This window comes from Populus trichocarpa, chromosome 4, assembly GCF_000002775.5.
Source record: "Populus trichocarpa isolate Nisqually-1 chromosome 4, P.trichocarpa_v4.1, whole genome shotgun sequence".
NCBI classification, from domain to species: domain Eukaryota; kingdom Viridiplantae; phylum Streptophyta; class Magnoliopsida; order Malpighiales; family Salicaceae; genus Populus; species Populus trichocarpa.
In genome coordinates this window covers 6,472,536-6,489,623 of record NC_037288.2, presented here as the reverse complement: position 1 = coordinate 6,489,623, position 17,088 = coordinate 6,472,536, and the positions used below count along the sequence as shown (strand labels likewise).

Here is a 17,088-nt window from a genome sequence, read left to right as displayed (position 1 = left end):
ATTGATTTTGTGCATAGTTTTTATAGCTAATGTGTTTGTCCTAGTTGATTGTTTTGCTGCTTTCATGTTAATAGGGAGATAGAGCTGATAGGATTAGTTACGGATAGAATACAAGAAAACTTGAGACCCCAAGCTTCTTCATTTACCATTGATGAGTGGTGAAGTGGCAATGTAGCTTTTGATCACTAAAAGGTCCCTGTACTGCTACAGCTACTTCTTCTGAAGCTTCAAGTAGTGAATGGCTGAGCATCTAGATTTTAATGTCCACTATCATATACTTTCACCATCTGAAAGCATAAAGATGTGAAATTGTTTTAGGTGTTGCTGATGGGAGCTGGTCTCTTCTCATTAGGGACTTACTGAAAAGTATATAACAGAGTACTCCTGAGAGATAGAGACTGCTTCAAATTTTTTTGTGATTTGAAGATGTTTGTGGGTAAGTTTTTTGTTTCATTCCCTTGTGTGTCATTTTCTTAGCTGACTTGCATTAGGTCGCATCATTTTTCCACTGAATGCATTAATTTGGTCAGTGGTGCTGGAGATCTAGGGGAGAATATGAATTAGTACTGCTGTAGAAGTCTAATTCCTGAAAGGCATCATAATTAATGACACAAGTTCAAATCAAATCAAAGCTTCATTTTCTTTAGTCACTGAAATCCTTTAGATTCATGAGTTTCGAATTGTGGAGTTGAGCAAGTGAGCAGAGGAGTTGGAATGGTCTTATAAAGAGATTAAAGCTTTTGCTTAGTGGAAACATCATGATTTCTGTGATTAAGAGGTGGTCATCTATTTTCTGATATAATTTGCGTGCATGTGATTGGTCTATCTTCACACCATCTCTATAGTCTAGTACCAATGCTTATTAGTACAGCAAGGAATTTGTTAAAACTCTGGGTCACCTAAACTTAGCCCCATCTAGCCATGACTTCCTTTACTGGTCAGATGTATATTGCAGCTTCTTACACACATGCATTATGTCAAGAACACTATTCGTAGAGTGTTTTGCTCTTCAAGAAAAGCTTTTCAACCATTTCATAGCTGAGCACACTCGTATGGTGGCTTCAGGGCTTGAATGAGTAAATATTTTTTCTACCTTTGTATTAGGACTCAATGAAGATTTTAAGACTTTGCAGTGTCTCCTCTTTCTCCCCCTGTAGCCTTTTGTCCTTGCTTTGTTTGAGACGGAGGTTGATAACGAGATGCTCTTCTTTGAGAGTGCAGCTCAAAGGCTTGCCGAAATTTATTACTGTTTTTTTTAAATTATTTTTTTATGTTTTTAAAAAAAAATTTAAAAAATAAATAAAAATATTATTTTAATGTATTTATATATAAAAAAACAGTTTGAAAAAATAAATAGATGGCATATATATATATATATATATATATATATATATATATATAGAGAGAGAGAGAGAGAGAGAGAGAGAGAGAGAGAGAGTTACAGCGTTATGTGATGGTTCCTCTACTATTTGTGCTCCTAAGAAGCCCCTTTTGCATCGTTTCAAATAAAAACTAAACATGAGAGATAATCGAGCATTCGCTAACACCCACAAATAATATGAATATTACTTCTTTCTGAACTGTAACCCTCCTTCTTAGGAGCGCAAATAGTAGAGAGCCAATTAAAAAAAACAAAAAAACAATTGATTTGTAAAAAATAAAATAAAAAAAACTATAAAATTATTAATATTTAACAGTTGGAGTAGCAATTTTATAGTTCCTCTCAATAGTCAAATCAAAAGTTCTTTTTTAAATATGGTAGATTTTTTCTTAAGCCTAGACTTGTTTTATTAATTTATAAATACATATGCTAAAACATCTAAGTAATTTGTTTGGAACATATTTTTATTTAATATGGTAGATTCATACCTAACTTCTCAGAATTACTCGTGAAACCTAGTGAACAATAAATTTATAAGATTTTAATTTAAGTATGTATTTTAGTTTATAAGGTGGATAAAAATATATTTTTTTACTTATAAAATATATTTGAAAGAGAATTTATAAAGTTATGGTTTTATACTTATAAAATATATTTGAAAGAGAATTTATAAAATTATGGTTTTATATGAAACGGTAAAATCGTTTGTACAAATATATTCAACCGGTTAATTAATATCAATATTCTAAAACGCAACATTTATTTTATCACTTTTTTAAAATAACAACATTTAATTAATATCGCTAAAAGTTCGCCACTTCAGCTGGTTTTCTTAACCAAAACTTTAAATTTACTGTTCTAATTTTAAAAAAAGAAAACCCCTACTAAAGTGAATGACACATGTTAATTAAAAGATGTCCACCCTACATAGTTAGCAAATGGTGAGTGGCAGATCTCAAGGAAAGCAGGAATTTGAACATACTCTGATTTGAATCAAGCAACCCATGAAAGATTACAGGAACTTAAATCTCTCTTATTTTCAAGTTGTTTGAAATGCATGATCATCCACGAGATTTCCACGCAGCATTCTTACATGTCAAAAAGAACTGGCATTGGACATCGAAACCCAATGGAATGCAATGCCTGGGGAAAAGCAGCATTTCGAATAGCTTCGATCATGATCATTGCATCTCTCTATATTATTTTGTGTTAATTGGGATAAATTGTGGAGTGACTAGTAAGTTGAGCAATTCCACAAGGTGAGAGCACTTTGCTAGCTATCATAAACAAGGTTGGAAGGCCTGTATGTTAAATCTTGAGAATGTCAAGGCATGAGTTTGTTATTACGTTACAAGCTCATTTCCATCGGCGAGGAAGTTTGAATGCTGTTCATGGTGGATACCTGATCTCTTGTTTTGCTCTTAGAAACCGGGTCGTTGACATCTTTCTGCCAAATCTATGCTGTGCACTATGGAGGATGGAATGGATGTTGCTTTCCAGATATTTTAAAAATACTCCACTAGTGGAATATATTTACAAACTTTGAATTACACCAAGCTTGTATTGAAGTGGCCTATGGCAACATACAGAGATGTCCTCCGAATACGGATGGCAGGGCAATTGATTCAGGATGTTTTATGAGATTCTCGGACAGACCCTTCTTTGCTGATAACCAGACTATCAACCTCAAGCCATTCTTGAAAACTACTGAGACTCCCTCTCAACCAACATTTGTCATCTTGATGCATTTCTAGGTGTCTTTAGCCAATTAAATCATGATTTATGTAGAAAAAAAGCTATGGACATTTGCAATTGAAATACTGTCAACCGTAGATCATCTATGAAACATCTGCATTTGAGCCCGTAACGCGCAGACAGGCGACTGAAGCCTACATATGATACTGAAGCATAAGAGAAATGCCTTTGGCAGGCGACGGTGGCTGGAGGGGTAGCTCTTGTTTTGCTTATTGCTGGATTGCTTGTTTGGTTTAAACTATCAAGGAAGCGGAAGGCAACTCCTAGAGGTAAGGTAATAGCATGGCCACAATTTTCAGTTTTTAGGTAATTCTATTGCAGAGTGAAACCCTGGCTCCAAATAATGTAGCAGGTAATATATTGGACGCAACTGAGTTGCGAGGCGCCACAGATTACAGTAATAACGAATTAAAATCAGATCTGATATGAGAGAATGGTCATATTCTGATACTGTTCTTTATGGGAAATTTCAATTCTACTCTTTGCCTCACTGTTCTATTGTTAGTTAATGCTTCCTGTACTGCTGTGTCAATCTAACATAACAGGGTATTTTGAAGAATGGGAAGATTGTTGCAGTAAAGAAACTAACTCTAGGCCAATCCAACAGGGCAAAAGCAGATTTCGCAAGTGAAGTCACACTTGAAAATAAGCAATGTTCATCACCGCAATCTTATCCGTCTACTCGGCTGTTGTAGTAAAGGACCAGAACTACTTCTTGTCTATGAATTCATAGCAATAGCAGCCTCAATAAATTCTTATTTGGTATGGTTCTCCTATCTCGAAAATCTCATAAATGCTACTCCGGTGGCCTTACTGTGCTTGTAAGTTTAGTGGCTGTGGCTGTTTTTTTTCTTTTAAAAAAAAGTTATATTAAGTGATTACTGTTTAAGAAAGTTGAAGATAAAAAACAGAAGCTTGATTTTACCAAACGCTTGTATCCTGTTGAAAGCTGAAGCACAACTTGCCAAGATCTGCACTGCATTTACATTGAAATTGGAAATGTTACCACTTCAGAAATAGCTTCAGAAAGAAAAGATGAAAATCAAATTACAGTTGGATTTTCCTTTGGACAACAGGTGAAAAACGAGGATCCCTCAGGCCTCAGATGGGAACAACGATTTGATATAATCCTTGGAACAGCTCAGGGTCTTGCCTATCCGCATGAGCAATTCCATGTATGCATCATTCATCGAGATATAAAACCCAGCAACATTATCCTGGATGATGATTTCCAACCCAAAATAGCAGATTTTGGGTTGGCAAGGCTTCTTCCAGAAAATCAGAGCCACCTTAGCACAAAATTTGCTGGGACATTGTAAGTTACAATGTAGTGATTATTCAGACCTAATCACTACATAGAAGAGGTTTAAGTCTGATAACAGTTAAGAATTCTTCTACTTGATCTGTACAATGTCCCCTTGTATTGAAGGAAGTACATGGCATAAATGATGGTGGATTTGAAACATACCTATTTTCGATGCTAATTGAAGTGTTTCACGTTTAGTCATGACAGATTTGGTTTCCATATTAAAACGTTTTGTAATAGAACACAAATGACTTATTAAATGCCTTTATGTCTGTCCTCGTCAAAATTTGAATTAATACCCATGAATTCTGGGGATACACAGCACCTGAGTATTCAGTCCATGGAAAGTTATCAGAAAAGGTTGACACATACAGCTTTGGAATAGTTTTCCTTGAAATTAGGGGTGTTTAAAAAAACCGATTTATCTATAATATTTGCATTATTGACCCAGATTAACATAAGGATAAAAATAATTATTATTCTAATTTTAAAACCCGACTCGGAGAGTCAACTCGGGACTAGGCCCAGGTCAAAGGTTGGGTTGACCATTGACCCAAGTCAATTTAAGGATAAAGATGATTATTATCATAATTTTAAAACCCAATAAAGAAGTCGACACGAGACCATTCTTAGGTTATAGGTCGGTTTGACCATAAAGTCGGGTCAGCGTAAGGTTAAAAATACTTATTATCATAGTTTTGAAACTCGACTCGGGGTTGACCTGGGGTCGATCATGGGTAAGGTTGACGATTGACATGAGTCAAAGTAATAATAAAAATAATTATTATTATAGTTTTAAAACCCGATGTCGGGCTCAACTCAGGACCAAGCCCGGATCACGTGTCAGGTTGATTGTTGATCCAGGTCAACGTAAGGATAAAAATGGTTATTATCATAGTTTTCAAACTCGACAAAAAGGTCAATCTGAGATAAGCTCGAGTCATGAGTCAGGTTAACCATTGACTCGAGTCAACATAAAGATAAAAGTGATTATTATTATAATTTTAACACTTAACTCGGGGGTTGACCTAGGGTCGGTCATGAGTTAGATTGACCATTGACTCGAGTCAATATGAGGATAAAAACTATTATTATCATAGTTTTAAAACCTGATTTGGGGTCGACCTAAGGCCAAGCTCAGGTCAGAGGTCGGGTTGACCATTGACCCGGGTCAATATAAGAAAAAATGATCATTATCATAGTTTTAAAACCCTAATCAAGAGTCGATTCGGGATCAGGTCTAGTTCACGAGTCGGGATGACCATTGACTAGGGTAAACATAGGGATAAAAACGGTTATTATCATAGTTTTAATACCCTCGAGAGTCAATCCAAGGTCAAGCTCGGGTCACAGGTTGGGTTGACCACTAACCTAGGTCGATGTAAGGATAAAACTAGTTTTATCATATTTTTAAAACCCAACTAAGAGGTCGACCCGAAGCAAGGCCTAAATTACGACTAAGAGGTCGACCCGAAGCAAGGCCTAAATTACGGGTTGGGATGGTCAACACGGGTTAACCAGAGGCAACGTAAGAATAAAAATAGTTATTTTTATAGTTTTAAAACCTAACTTAAGAGTCGATCTAGGATAAGACTCGGGTCATGAGTTGGGAGGGTCAACCTAGGTTGATCTAAGTCAAAATAAGAATAAACATGGTTATTATCATCATTTTAAAACCTAATTTAGGGATCAACCCAGAGCAAGGTTTGAGTCACAGGTTAGGAGGGTCAACCCAAGTTGACCTAAGTCAACTTATGAATAAAAATTATTATTATCATAGTTTTAAAATTTAACTCGGGGTCGACTTGGGAAAAAGCTTGAGTCACGGGCCGTGAGAGTCAACTCGAGTTAATCCAAGTTAAACAAAAATCAACCTCATTTTGACCAATAATTTTTTTTAAAAAAAAATCAATAGATCTTTTACTTGTGTTTTATCACGGGTCAACCAAGTCGTAGGTCGACCTGGTTTTTTGACCAAGTCAGGTTGAATCAGTCATTCCTTTATTTTTCTAAAAAACTAAACCAGTCTAGACCTCAAGTCGGCTGAGTCCCATTTAATATCAACCAAACACAAAATAAGATAATAAGATAAATTGTTTGATTTAGTCCAAAGCGCACCAAATACATGACAAGACAATTATTTGTCCAGTCTAATTCTATATAGTTTTAGTCTAATCAATATTTTCAATATACCAAACACTACCTTTATCTTTTTCCATTCTCTCTGTTCCTAAGTTTCACATAAATTAAAGTTGTTATTTTTTAAGTTTAATATGATGAAGTGATGATGTATTTTACAATTCTAATCTTTTCTACTTGATAACCAATAAACCATGAGAAAAAAAATGAAAATTTCAAGAATTCATATTGAATTTTTATTTTCTTAGTCAAATCACAAACATAAAAGTATTTTATAGTCTTTTTGTTCTTGTTTGTCTTTTTGTATAATATTATATTCTAACTATTTGATAAAATATTTGACAATGATTTTTATTTTGTTTTGGTGTTATATGAAAATTTTGATATTTTTATGTTGTTTTTAATATATACATTTTAGAGGTTTTATCTAGTTTCGACTGTTGTAACTCATTTTCTTTTTTAAAATCGTCAAAGAATAAAAAAATTAATATATTCACCTACAAATATCTGTACTATTCACAAAAATTTATCCCAACCCAATCCAACCTGCTCGAGTTTTAAAAAAAATATTAAAGTTATATTTTATAAAAAATTAAAAATTAAAGTGGATACAATTATAAATCAAAATCCAACACACTGTATCTACAAACAACCCTCCTTGAAATCGCGAGTAGCAGAAAGAGCAGTGAGATGATAGCTGGTCCTGGTGCTGAATACCTCTTCAAGAAGGCGAGTCCCGCAAGGCTAGAACCTTAACTAAGACACTATATATATATATATATATATATATATATATATTATATTTTCAAAATGAAGTTCGCTGCATCACAGCCGCTGTTAAAAGAAGTTTACATGACTCATGCATGCAGTTATCAGGCATGAGTGACAAGTTCCACCTGTGAACTCGAAACTTTTATGCTTATCTGTTAGAGAATGGTAGCTTATGAGGATGGCACAAACCTTGAATTGGTGGATGAAAGCTTAGACCCCAAAGAATCTGAAGCAGAAAATGCAAAGAAAATCATCGAGATTGCTTTAATATGCACTCAATCATCACCAGCTTTAAGGCCACCAATGTCCGAAATAGTTGTTTTGCTCAAAAGCTTGGGTTCACGGGAGCACAGCACGCAGCCAACCAGACGATACTTTGTTGAATCTGTTGAAAGGGTCCATGGGGACAGGTCCACTTCTACTTCTTCCTCCGTGGTGTCTGCTCCATGACGGATTGATTCATAAAATGTGAAGAGCAACTTCGGCTACAAGTCTTGAAGACAAGTAGTAAATAAGACCTGTGAATTTATGTCATCATATCACCCCATGAGAGATTGGCACAGAAAATAAAACTGTTCAAAAGAAAGAGAACGCTACTCCTCCAACTTTCACTTGACATCTGTTGTGGAATAACCTGCCACAGAACTCATCTCCCTTTAAATGATATTGAATACTTGAGATGAAATATATATATAGGAGTACTTGAAAGAAATAAATGTAGCTGGTGAACAGAGATAAGGTGAAGTATAATTTAAGGTCTGAAATGGGATAAATGATCCTATAAATAAGTTAAAGATTGCATGAAAAGTTCAAGCCATTACATAAAAAAAATATTTTTATATATATAAAATATAATTTAAAAATTATTTTGAAAAAAAAAATCATCGCAAATAAGCAATTCATTACAATACTCGAATTATTTAACATTATTAAGAGATAAACTTTCATTTAAAAATATAAAAATTAAAATTATAAAGGTAAAAATAAGGAGAAATTACATATAAAATCCTATGATTTGGTGCGAATTATATTTTATCTCTATAGTTTAAAATTTTACTCTTTGCATTTTGTAATTTGATACATGAATAACACTTTGTTTTTATAATTTGAAAAATTACATTTTATCTTTTGTAGTTTGAAACCTGAATAACATTTTATTTTAAAAAATAATTAATAAAAATTATTTAAATATTTATAAAATTATCATTATTTTTTTAAAATGATTAAAAAATCCTAAAACAAAAATATAATAAAATATTATTGGTGGACAGTGAGATGAAGGTTTTGCATAGCGGATAAAAAAGAGGGAGATGAAATCACGATAAAGAGATAAGGTAAGGAAGACTGGTCGATAACTCAAAGAAAGTACTCCTTTTTTTTATGTGCTTGGATAGCGGGAAAAATTGTTAAGAATTTTTCTCTTGTGTTTTAAAACTGTTTTTGAAAAAAATTAAAATATTTTTATATTTTTTATTTTAATTTAATATTTTTAAATTATTTTGATGCGTTGGTATCAAAAATAATTTTTTAAAAATAAAAAAAATATATCATTTTGATGTATTTATAAATAAAAAACACTTTAAAAAATAACCGCAACCACACTTCTAAACAGCTAAAAAATTCTTTAAAATTTTTTTTGCCTTTTCTTCTGAACATGCACACACCCTCTCCGGGACTGAAAAAAATATCATAATATTTTGATTGATTTTGTTTTTTAAAAAAATATATAAAATTATAAAATTAAAGTGTTATTTAGATATCAAACTACATGAAAAAAAAATGTATTTTTTTAAATTATAAAAACAAAGTATTATTTAAATATCAAATTATAGAGTGTAAAGTATAATCTTTCAAATTATAAAGACAAATGTAATTATGTAAAAAAATAATTTCCTCTCGAAATAAAAATGAAAGAAGAAAAGGGAAGGAGGGTAACACAGTAATTATACATTGGAGTGCATAACAAAACCCTTGTCATCAAGCTAACCCCAATTTCTCCCTGGCTTCGCTTTTAATTTTTAGCTCTGCTCACTGGTACTGCTCATCACATCTGCCCTTCTCTTCTATCTCTTCAAGAAAATTTAATATCACAAGGTACTTGCTACTGTTACTTAACTTCTAATTTCATAACAAGTTCACTTCTTTGTTTCATTTCTTTTGATGAGAAACTAGGGTTTAGTGGCAAATGCTTGTAGGGTTTTGTCAAAGACACTAACTTTGTTGCGAAGTATATACAGATGAATAGAGAGAAGCTCATGAAGATGGCTGGTTCTGTTCGAACTGGTGGCAAGGGAACCATGAGAAGGTACTATATTACTGTAGAACTCGTAAAGATTCCATCTTTTTTGTGTTTTTGAAGCTCTGAAGTTTAGGGGGTTTGGCTCATGTGTGGTAGTATTGGATTCTTATTTGTTGAATGGCTTTATTTTTTGTGTTTTTGAAATCTTGGGCTCTTTCATTTGTCAAAAAAAATCATGGGTTTCTCTTCTTTTGCTTGTTTGTGTTAGAATTGGTGCGTGAAGGTGTTATCTTTTTGGATTTTTTAGAATCTGGGTGTTTTTGGTTGATGAATTTTTTTTTTTTGGCTCTTTCGTGTAGAAAGAAGAAGGCAGTGCACAAGTCATCAACAACTGATGACAAGAAGTTGCAAAGCACCTTGAAGAGAATTGGGGTTAATGCAATTCCAGCTATTGAAGAAGTGAACATCTTTAAGGATGATTTGGTTATTCAGTTTGTTAACCCTAAAGTCCAAGCCTCTATTGTTGCCAACACATGGGTTATTACAGGCACTCCTCAAACCAGAAGTAAGTTTTTAACCTGGAAGTGTTTGTTTGTTGATTATTTCAACTTGGTTGGCAGCTTTTTTGCTAATAATTCATGCATTGCTTTGGTTCAATAGCAGTTTTACTAGCTGATTTGAACTGGTGTTCTGTTTAGAATTTGATACTAGTTTTAGTGAAATGAAATGTTGTTGTTTCTTCTGATATTGTCAATTTGATGTAGGTGTCTAACCTTGACATGATTTTCCTACTGTCTTTTGTCAATGTTTAATTTGCTAAAGTTTTATATACATGTGTGAGTGAATGCGTTAGTGAGATGGACAAGGACTAATACAAATTGAATTTGTTGTGTCTGCAGAACTACAAGATATTCTTCCAGGGATTATCAACCAACTTGGTATGTAATTTTACATGTAGTATCTGTTTTACATACAATACCATTCTCTTGCTTTTGTACTTTAAAAGTGGGAATCAAGAAGTTTGTTGTATATAGTACCAATGGTGTCAAGAGATGCTAAGGCGCCTACTTTTTCTGTTGTGTTTTATGTTTTGACCTATCTGTCCAATTTTTAATTGACTACAAGAAACAACTTTGGGGTATTTTTGTAAAAAAGAAAGATTAGGGTACATAAGAATAAAAAAAATCATTAAAGTGGGAGACAAACAAACAAGGAAAGACACCTTAGAAGAGAAACACCAGCCACACTCTTTTTTCAACATCCAGTGCTAGAACTACACATAAAGAGAGATCAAGTTCTATTTCTAAACAAGTGCAGTTTTGAGAGTTGAGGATTCGGATTATAATCATGAAATGGATGGAGGACGAGGATTCAAGTGAAGTTGAGGAAAGCATGGATGAAGATGTTTTTGAAGATTAATGAATAATTTATTTGATGATGATATTTAAGTTTGCTTTTTAATTTATTTGTCTACTTACTACTTTAAATTATCATATTTTGTTTTAAGGGTGAAAAATATAACCTTATATGACTATGTTATGGTATTTTATATTTTCTTTTGATTTTCTAATGATCTAATCTTAATTGAGAAGATATATATTTTAGATTTATATAATATAATATAATATTATACATATATATTTTTTTAATTTATAGCATATCGCCTTGGTTCATTTGGGCATGCGCCTAGCTCCTCATACATTTTGCAGGCTTGGCGCCTTTAGCCTTTGACCACACTGTATAGTACTCATGTTTAAGTATGAGATTTTTATTTACCACGCAAAGCTGTTGTGTATTCCTCCTGTACTTTTTCTTTGTGTACATAGCTTTTTCTTGCATCAGATTTTTTGGCTTCAAACACCTGATGAGTTCAATTTTGGTTAGTACTACATTTTTTCTTCTTATTTTTATAGTTAAATAGGTGCAAAAATATTTGGATGAATAAGTTAATTGCATTTTATTTTTGCATATTTTCTTATCATTTCAGTTTTTTTCAATCTGTATGCTGTCAGTGGCTATGCTGAAAGTAGAAACATGCTAGTAGAATTTAGACATGAGGCATTTGGTGTTCAAAATGAGTTATCCTAGCTCTAGTCTAATCTTGTTTTCTAAAAGCAAACATTTTTCACCTACATTGAATGAGTGCATTTCATGAAAGTGCCTCCCGTTCAGTATTGATAAACCCCTGGAGAGGATATATTCTTTTTTTTTTTTAATTTTAATTAAGCTAAACAGCCTGGCTCTGTCTTGGGCATTAATTTCAAGTTTCTATCTGCTCAATATCACAAGCATGTGATATAATGGACACCTAATGTTTGTCATCTGCACTCAACTGGAGATTTTGGCAATGGTGGTTAAAAACAGACATGTCCACATTTGTAGAGCTGGGCACATGAGCACACATGTAGTTGTGGGTGCTGGTACTTGCAAACCATTTTCTTTCACTTGTGCGGTGTAAGGTTATTATCTGGTTATTCTTGAAATCTATTTGATCAAATCAAGGCATTTTTCCTTGCACTCATTATTAAAAAAAAAGAAAAGAAATTGAAATTAAATAATGTGTGCAAGGAAATCCATTAGGGGGTGTTTGGGAGTGTGGTAGTGGTTGCTTTATTTTTTGCTTAGAAATGTATAAAAATAATGTTTTTTGTTAAAAAAAAATCATTTTTGACTTCAATACAACAAAATTATTCGAAAACATAAAGAAAATATTTTAAGCAATCCTAAACAGGAGCTTAATCTACCTATGCCTCATTATCAACAAAATTGAAACTGATAGCCAATTTCTCTAGTTTGTGTGTTGTGTCATTGATATTTTGTGACTGCAATTTTCAGGGCCAGATAACTTGGACAACCTTAGGAAGTTGGCGGAGCAGTTTCAAAAGGAGGTGCCATCTGGTGATGCAGGAGCAGCACAAGAAGATGACGATGATGTCCCAGAGCTTGTGGGCGGTGAGACTTTTGAAGCTGCTGCAGAAGAGGGACAGAAGTAATAGTGCTTTAAGTGATCTTTTTATTTTCCGTGTACTGGATTGACTTCTACCCGGGCTCCTGCATATTCCAGCTCTTACCCAAGGGTTGCTCCTTTCCTGATGGTAATTTTTACAGTTTTTGTAGTGTTTCATGAACAGCTTCTTGCGACAAACAGGAAAACATGTTATGAAACCAGATGATGCTGATGTCTGAGATCTATTTCAAGAAATTTCAAATCTTTGGTTCATGTTATGCTTGGCCTGTATTCCAATTAACAGGATTCCCGTGTCTGACATCTTCAATTCCAAGAGTGTTTTGACCAAAGTAGTCCTACTTGTGACCAAGGAGACTGAAGTTAGGGAGAGGGATGTTCAATAATAGCCATTAGAATAGGTGGTGTTGAAATTTTCATGATGGGTAGATAATGAACATGTTGAGGACCTCTCCATTTTATGAAGGAGGAGGTCTCAATGAACAGAGGATCTGAGAGGTGATGTGCAACCTGATTACCTCACGTGGGTTAATCTAGGCACTAAGAGAAGTGGCGTCTGAGATCTATGTCATAGCCAAAAGGGCCCCAATAAGTATGGTTGTTAGAGCGATTGTTAAAAGATTTGCACAGGTTTGAAAAGTCACAGGCAACTATGATGTCCCCGTACCCACACACACAGCCAAGAGCAAAACATAATCCTTCTCTAACATTATGACATCAAAAACTAAAATTCATCAGCTTTTTATTTTAGCAAAAAATACTGTGTATTTTCTCATTAATTATTTCAGACTGTAGCAGTGTATTTTTGATAATTTTTACTTTGATACTTGAATTTTTATTTTGCACAATTTAATCTTTTTAAGCCCAAATTAACCCTCAATAGCATTTTTTTTAGGAGGGATGATTAAATTGAAAGCTTAGAGACTGAAGTAAAACTCTCGGGTAACACGGGTTGAAAGTTTTGTTAAAACATTCATATATGTAGCCTTCCATTGTTTTTTTTTTAATTATTGTTCAATAAATTTTATGTGAGTGTCAGTTTCTATTACAAATTTATTTTGATAGAGAAATTCATTAAACATAACCATGTAAATTCTCGTGTTGCGATATTAGATATCTTGATCTTCATTTTTCGCTTAATGCATTATCTATGTTTTTTCAAATAAACTTGTGGTTTATGTTTTAATTAGATTGTGATTATTTTTAAATGATATTGGGTGTGTTTAATTTTTAAAGAGGTAGATATGATTCATCTGTGGTTTTTTCTTAATTTTATATAGATTAAATTTTTTTTTACTATTGATTTTTTTATAAGATTTTTCATATGTGCAGCCTTGCATTGTTTTTTTATATATATAATTATTGTTCAATAAATTTTATGTGTCAGTTTCTATTATAAATTTTATGTGTTTTTCTATTACAAGTTTATTTTGATAAAGGAATTCATTAAACATAACCAGAAAAATTACCTGTGTTGCGATATTAGATATATTGATCTTTATTTTTCACTTAGTTTTCTTAATTTAATTTTTGTTTATTGTTGATGATTTTTTTTTCATTATTTTACACAAGGGTTATTGGGTTGTTTAATTAAATGTGTGCGTAAGTTTTTCGATTTACATCTAAGAGTTTTTTTTTCTATATGTGTGTGTGAGCGCGCGCGCGCAAAATTTGGTGGAGGAAACTATTTGGCCAATGCTTACCCAATAAAGTTTAAAGGCTTTAAGTGTTATTAGGTTGCTCTATCTCGGGGGGGAATTTTTCTAAAATGAGTGTTTGAGGTATATACCATACATTGGGTCTAGACACATAGATACATAAAATGTTTTTGCAGACACTTAACTAAGTTATTCAAGTCATTGCAGTAATAAGGAGTAAACAAACATTTGTTACTCTTTACTTGCTAACAGTTGTTGGGACTTCACTTCTCACCCAAAAGTTGAGCTTTCATACTCTTTTTGTTCATCATGTCACTTTTTGTTTTGAGTTGCTCAAACAATGTCTATGTTAAATTGAAGTCTCTTTACATTTTACAATTTGATTCTTATATGAAATTCGAGATAGTTTAAGTAATTTTTTTGTATATTAATTATCTATTGCTTGAAAGCCAAATCATATACCTTTTAATGCTACTAGCTCTTGATTGCATGCTTAGAAAGCGCTTTTTTTTTTCTTTCAATTGTCTCATAATTAAAAGCAGCGCGTGTTTTTAAAAGTAGCCCACGACAACGTGCGGACAACCTATCTAGTATAAGCTACAATGGTTGTTGATTGTTATACGTGTGACAACTCTATTGTTCTTGCAAGTTGGCTTTAAAATCATTTGGAGGATGCACCAATTCTACTTCTTGGATGTGGAAAAACCATTATATACGTGTTTAAATTCATTGTAGATTGTAATAATATAAGAATATGTTTTTGCCCTCCTATTAAAATATCAATGAATTGGTCTTGGTTGATAAAAAAAATCTTTTCACGGGATCCATTTATTATTCTAGAATTGTTCAGGAGTATCTTAGTCTTTTTGTAATTTTTATACAATTAAATTACTTGGTTACCATTAAAAGCAAAAAAAAAAATTGATCAATTTACCAATGCGTAATAATGTGAAATTACTTGGTTACCATCAAATTTTCCTTTTACCAATGTAACTACTTTATTGCCATTACAACCAAAAAAATCTTAGGCTTGGCTTTAGGGACATATTTGGCATTTCACATTGTTTTTTTTCCAATAATCATGTGATCCCATGGGCAATTTGGTAATTTAATCAATAAAAAAAAACAGAAAGCTATTGGTGTGTTCGTGGAACTACCCATAAGTAAGCCACCTCGCTATAATGCGTTCCAGTGCAAGACTTAAGGTTAAGAGGTCTAAAAAAGCTTTCAATGGATTTTCTTAAAACACATGGGCTAAGGTAGACTTCAAAAATATATGAAATAATGAAGTACAAGCCTTGATTAATTTAATTCATTTTAAGAGAAGCTAGTAAGTGGGCATTCATACATTACAAAAAGATTAGAATAAAAAGATTCAAATATATCAGTCATGTCCTTTCTCTATTGTATTGATCATAACTGGAGCTACATGAAAATTTTTTATACAATTCTAGTTGTATTGGAAAGTAGACACCCATATCTTTTCGATGATATATTAAAATCCTTCTATTCCATTAACACGAGAGAAAACCATGCATTTGAAGTTGGGCTTCAATTTTGTAAGCAGATTATGGAAATGACTTTACTCTTATTTAAATTAGTTGGACTATTATTTTATTTATCTTTTAGTTATTATTATATCTTTTAGAGATATTATGGCTTTTATTTAAATTTGAGTTCATTGGATTATTATTATTATTTAGGTTTATCTATATTCATTAGGGATGTCCTATTAGACTTAGAATTCTTTCTAGTATAAATACTCTTTTGTAGAGACTTTTTGATAAGAAGACTATTTTTAATAAATAAATCGATATTCTTGTTATCTTTTATGTGGTTAAGTGATTTCTATACTAAATTTTTTATTGAACTTCCAAACTATTCAAATGATTGATCAACTTCGTTGTGATTTTATACTACTTGTTTGATCTCTTTATAGGCGTAAGGTGGGAGTGATCATTGCATATAATTTTGGTTCTCCAAAACAAGTTCTTATTGGTTCAAGTTGCAAGCCATTCAAATCTAATTTTAGCGTATCTCAGGCAGTGTTTACATTAGTTGGTATCAGAGCTTGTGTTCTTATCAAGTTATATCCTTTTAATCTTTAGTTTATGTTGTTTCTTGATTTTATTTCTTTCTAGTTTTGACTAGGGTCTTGTTTCTTAAAAAATAAAAAAGAGTTTATTCTTCTCTTATTATTTTAAAGTTTGCATCAAACCATATATTAAAAAAAATCATCTTGCTTAGATTCTTGATTTTGCTAAACACATCAAAGAAAAGTTTTCTTGATCTTCATCTTTTATCTTTCTTCATTTAGACATCACAAATGAGTGATGGTTTCATAGTTCACTCAAAGAGTTTAATTTAGTCCTAATACTTCAAAAACTATAGATATTTGGTACCTCAATATTTTTTTTCAATTCAATTTTGGTATAAAATTTTATTTTTGTTATTTTTTAATCCCTAGTTTAAAAAAAAAGGTCGTCAGATTCTGACGATAAAGAAAATCAATTTTTGTGCTGTTGGCGCCAATTTAAACCACCAAAACGATCAAGTTTTATGCCAAATGGTTCCATTTAATAAGAGGAGTTCATATTAGATGATTTTTTTTAACCTTAAAAATACCTAAAAAAGATCTGAGTCCAAGAGTATTTTTAGTTTCGAGTTGATTTCAAGTTTTAGGATGGTTTTTTGGGTTTTTTTAAGCCATAGATAAGTTTAACAACAGGTCCTATTGTGTTTTCTATGTGTTTTTGGTCAAAAAACCTTCAACCCTGATTTTTCAACCACTATAATGGCTAGAATCTGGGAAAAATCAAACGACACATCGTCTACCTCATCAGGCAATGTTTCTGCTGATTTGTTTTTCAAAAA

General features: G+C 32.3%; 2 protein-coding genes across 3 annotated transcripts; both read left to right on the top strand.

Moving 5' to 3' along the window:
* Positions 1-2,956: 2,956 nt before the first annotated feature.
* Positions 2,957-7,802, top strand: LOC18097563 (cysteine-rich receptor-like protein kinase 3). Its single transcript, XM_052452278.1, has 6 exons — positions 2,957-3,013; positions 3,312-3,410; positions 3,682-3,759; positions 4,213-4,451; positions 7,259-7,310; positions 7,512-7,802. The coding sequence occupies exons 1-6, from the start codon at positions 2,957-2,959 to the stop codon at positions 7,800-7,802; spliced, it is 816 nt and encodes a 271-aa protein (XP_052308238.1).
* A 1,478-nt stretch (positions 7,803-9,280) lies between these two features.
* Positions 9,281-12,816, top strand: LOC7487429 (nascent polypeptide-associated complex subunit beta). Of its 2 annotated transcripts, none has more exons than XM_002305212.4 (5): positions 9,281-9,446; positions 9,590-9,657; positions 9,951-10,156; positions 10,491-10,529; positions 12,427-12,816. In XM_002305212.4, the coding sequence occupies exons 2-5, from the start codon at positions 9,590-9,592 to the stop codon at positions 12,582-12,584; spliced, it is 471 nt and encodes a 156-aa protein (XP_002305248.4). In that variant the 5' UTR covers positions 9,281-9,446; the 3' UTR covers positions 12,585-12,816. The 2 variants fall into 2 exon arrangements, with proteins under 2 accessions (XP_002305248.4, XP_024454545.2); XM_024598777.2 differs by having other exon boundaries at positions 9,348-9,446; positions 9,581-9,657.
* Positions 12,817-17,088: the final 4,272 nt, after the last annotated feature.

Coding starts and splice junctions, on each gene's coding strand:
- LOC18097563 (XM_052452278.1), top strand. CDS start 2,957: ATGGCAACATACAGAGATGTCCTCCGAATACGGATGGCAGGGCAATTG. Junction 3,411..3,681: donor AGGCAACTCCTAGAGGTAAG/GTAATAGCATGG, acceptor CTAACATAACAG/GGTATTTTGAAGAATGGGAA. Junction 3,760..4,212: donor ACAGGGCAAAAGCAGATTTC/GCAAGTGAAGTC, acceptor TTTGGACAACAG/GTGAAAAACGAGGATCCCTC.
- LOC7487429 (XM_002305212.4), top strand. CDS start 9,590: ATGAATAGAGAGAAGCTCATGAAGATGGCTGGTTCTGTTCGAACTGGT. Junction 9,658..9,950: donor GGCAAGGGAACCATGAGAAG/GTACTATATTAC, acceptor TCTTTCGTGTAG/AAAGAAGAAGGCAGTGCACA. Junction 10,530..12,426: donor AGGGATTATCAACCAACTTG/GTATGTAATTTT, acceptor TGCAATTTTCAG/GGCCAGATAACTTGGACAAC.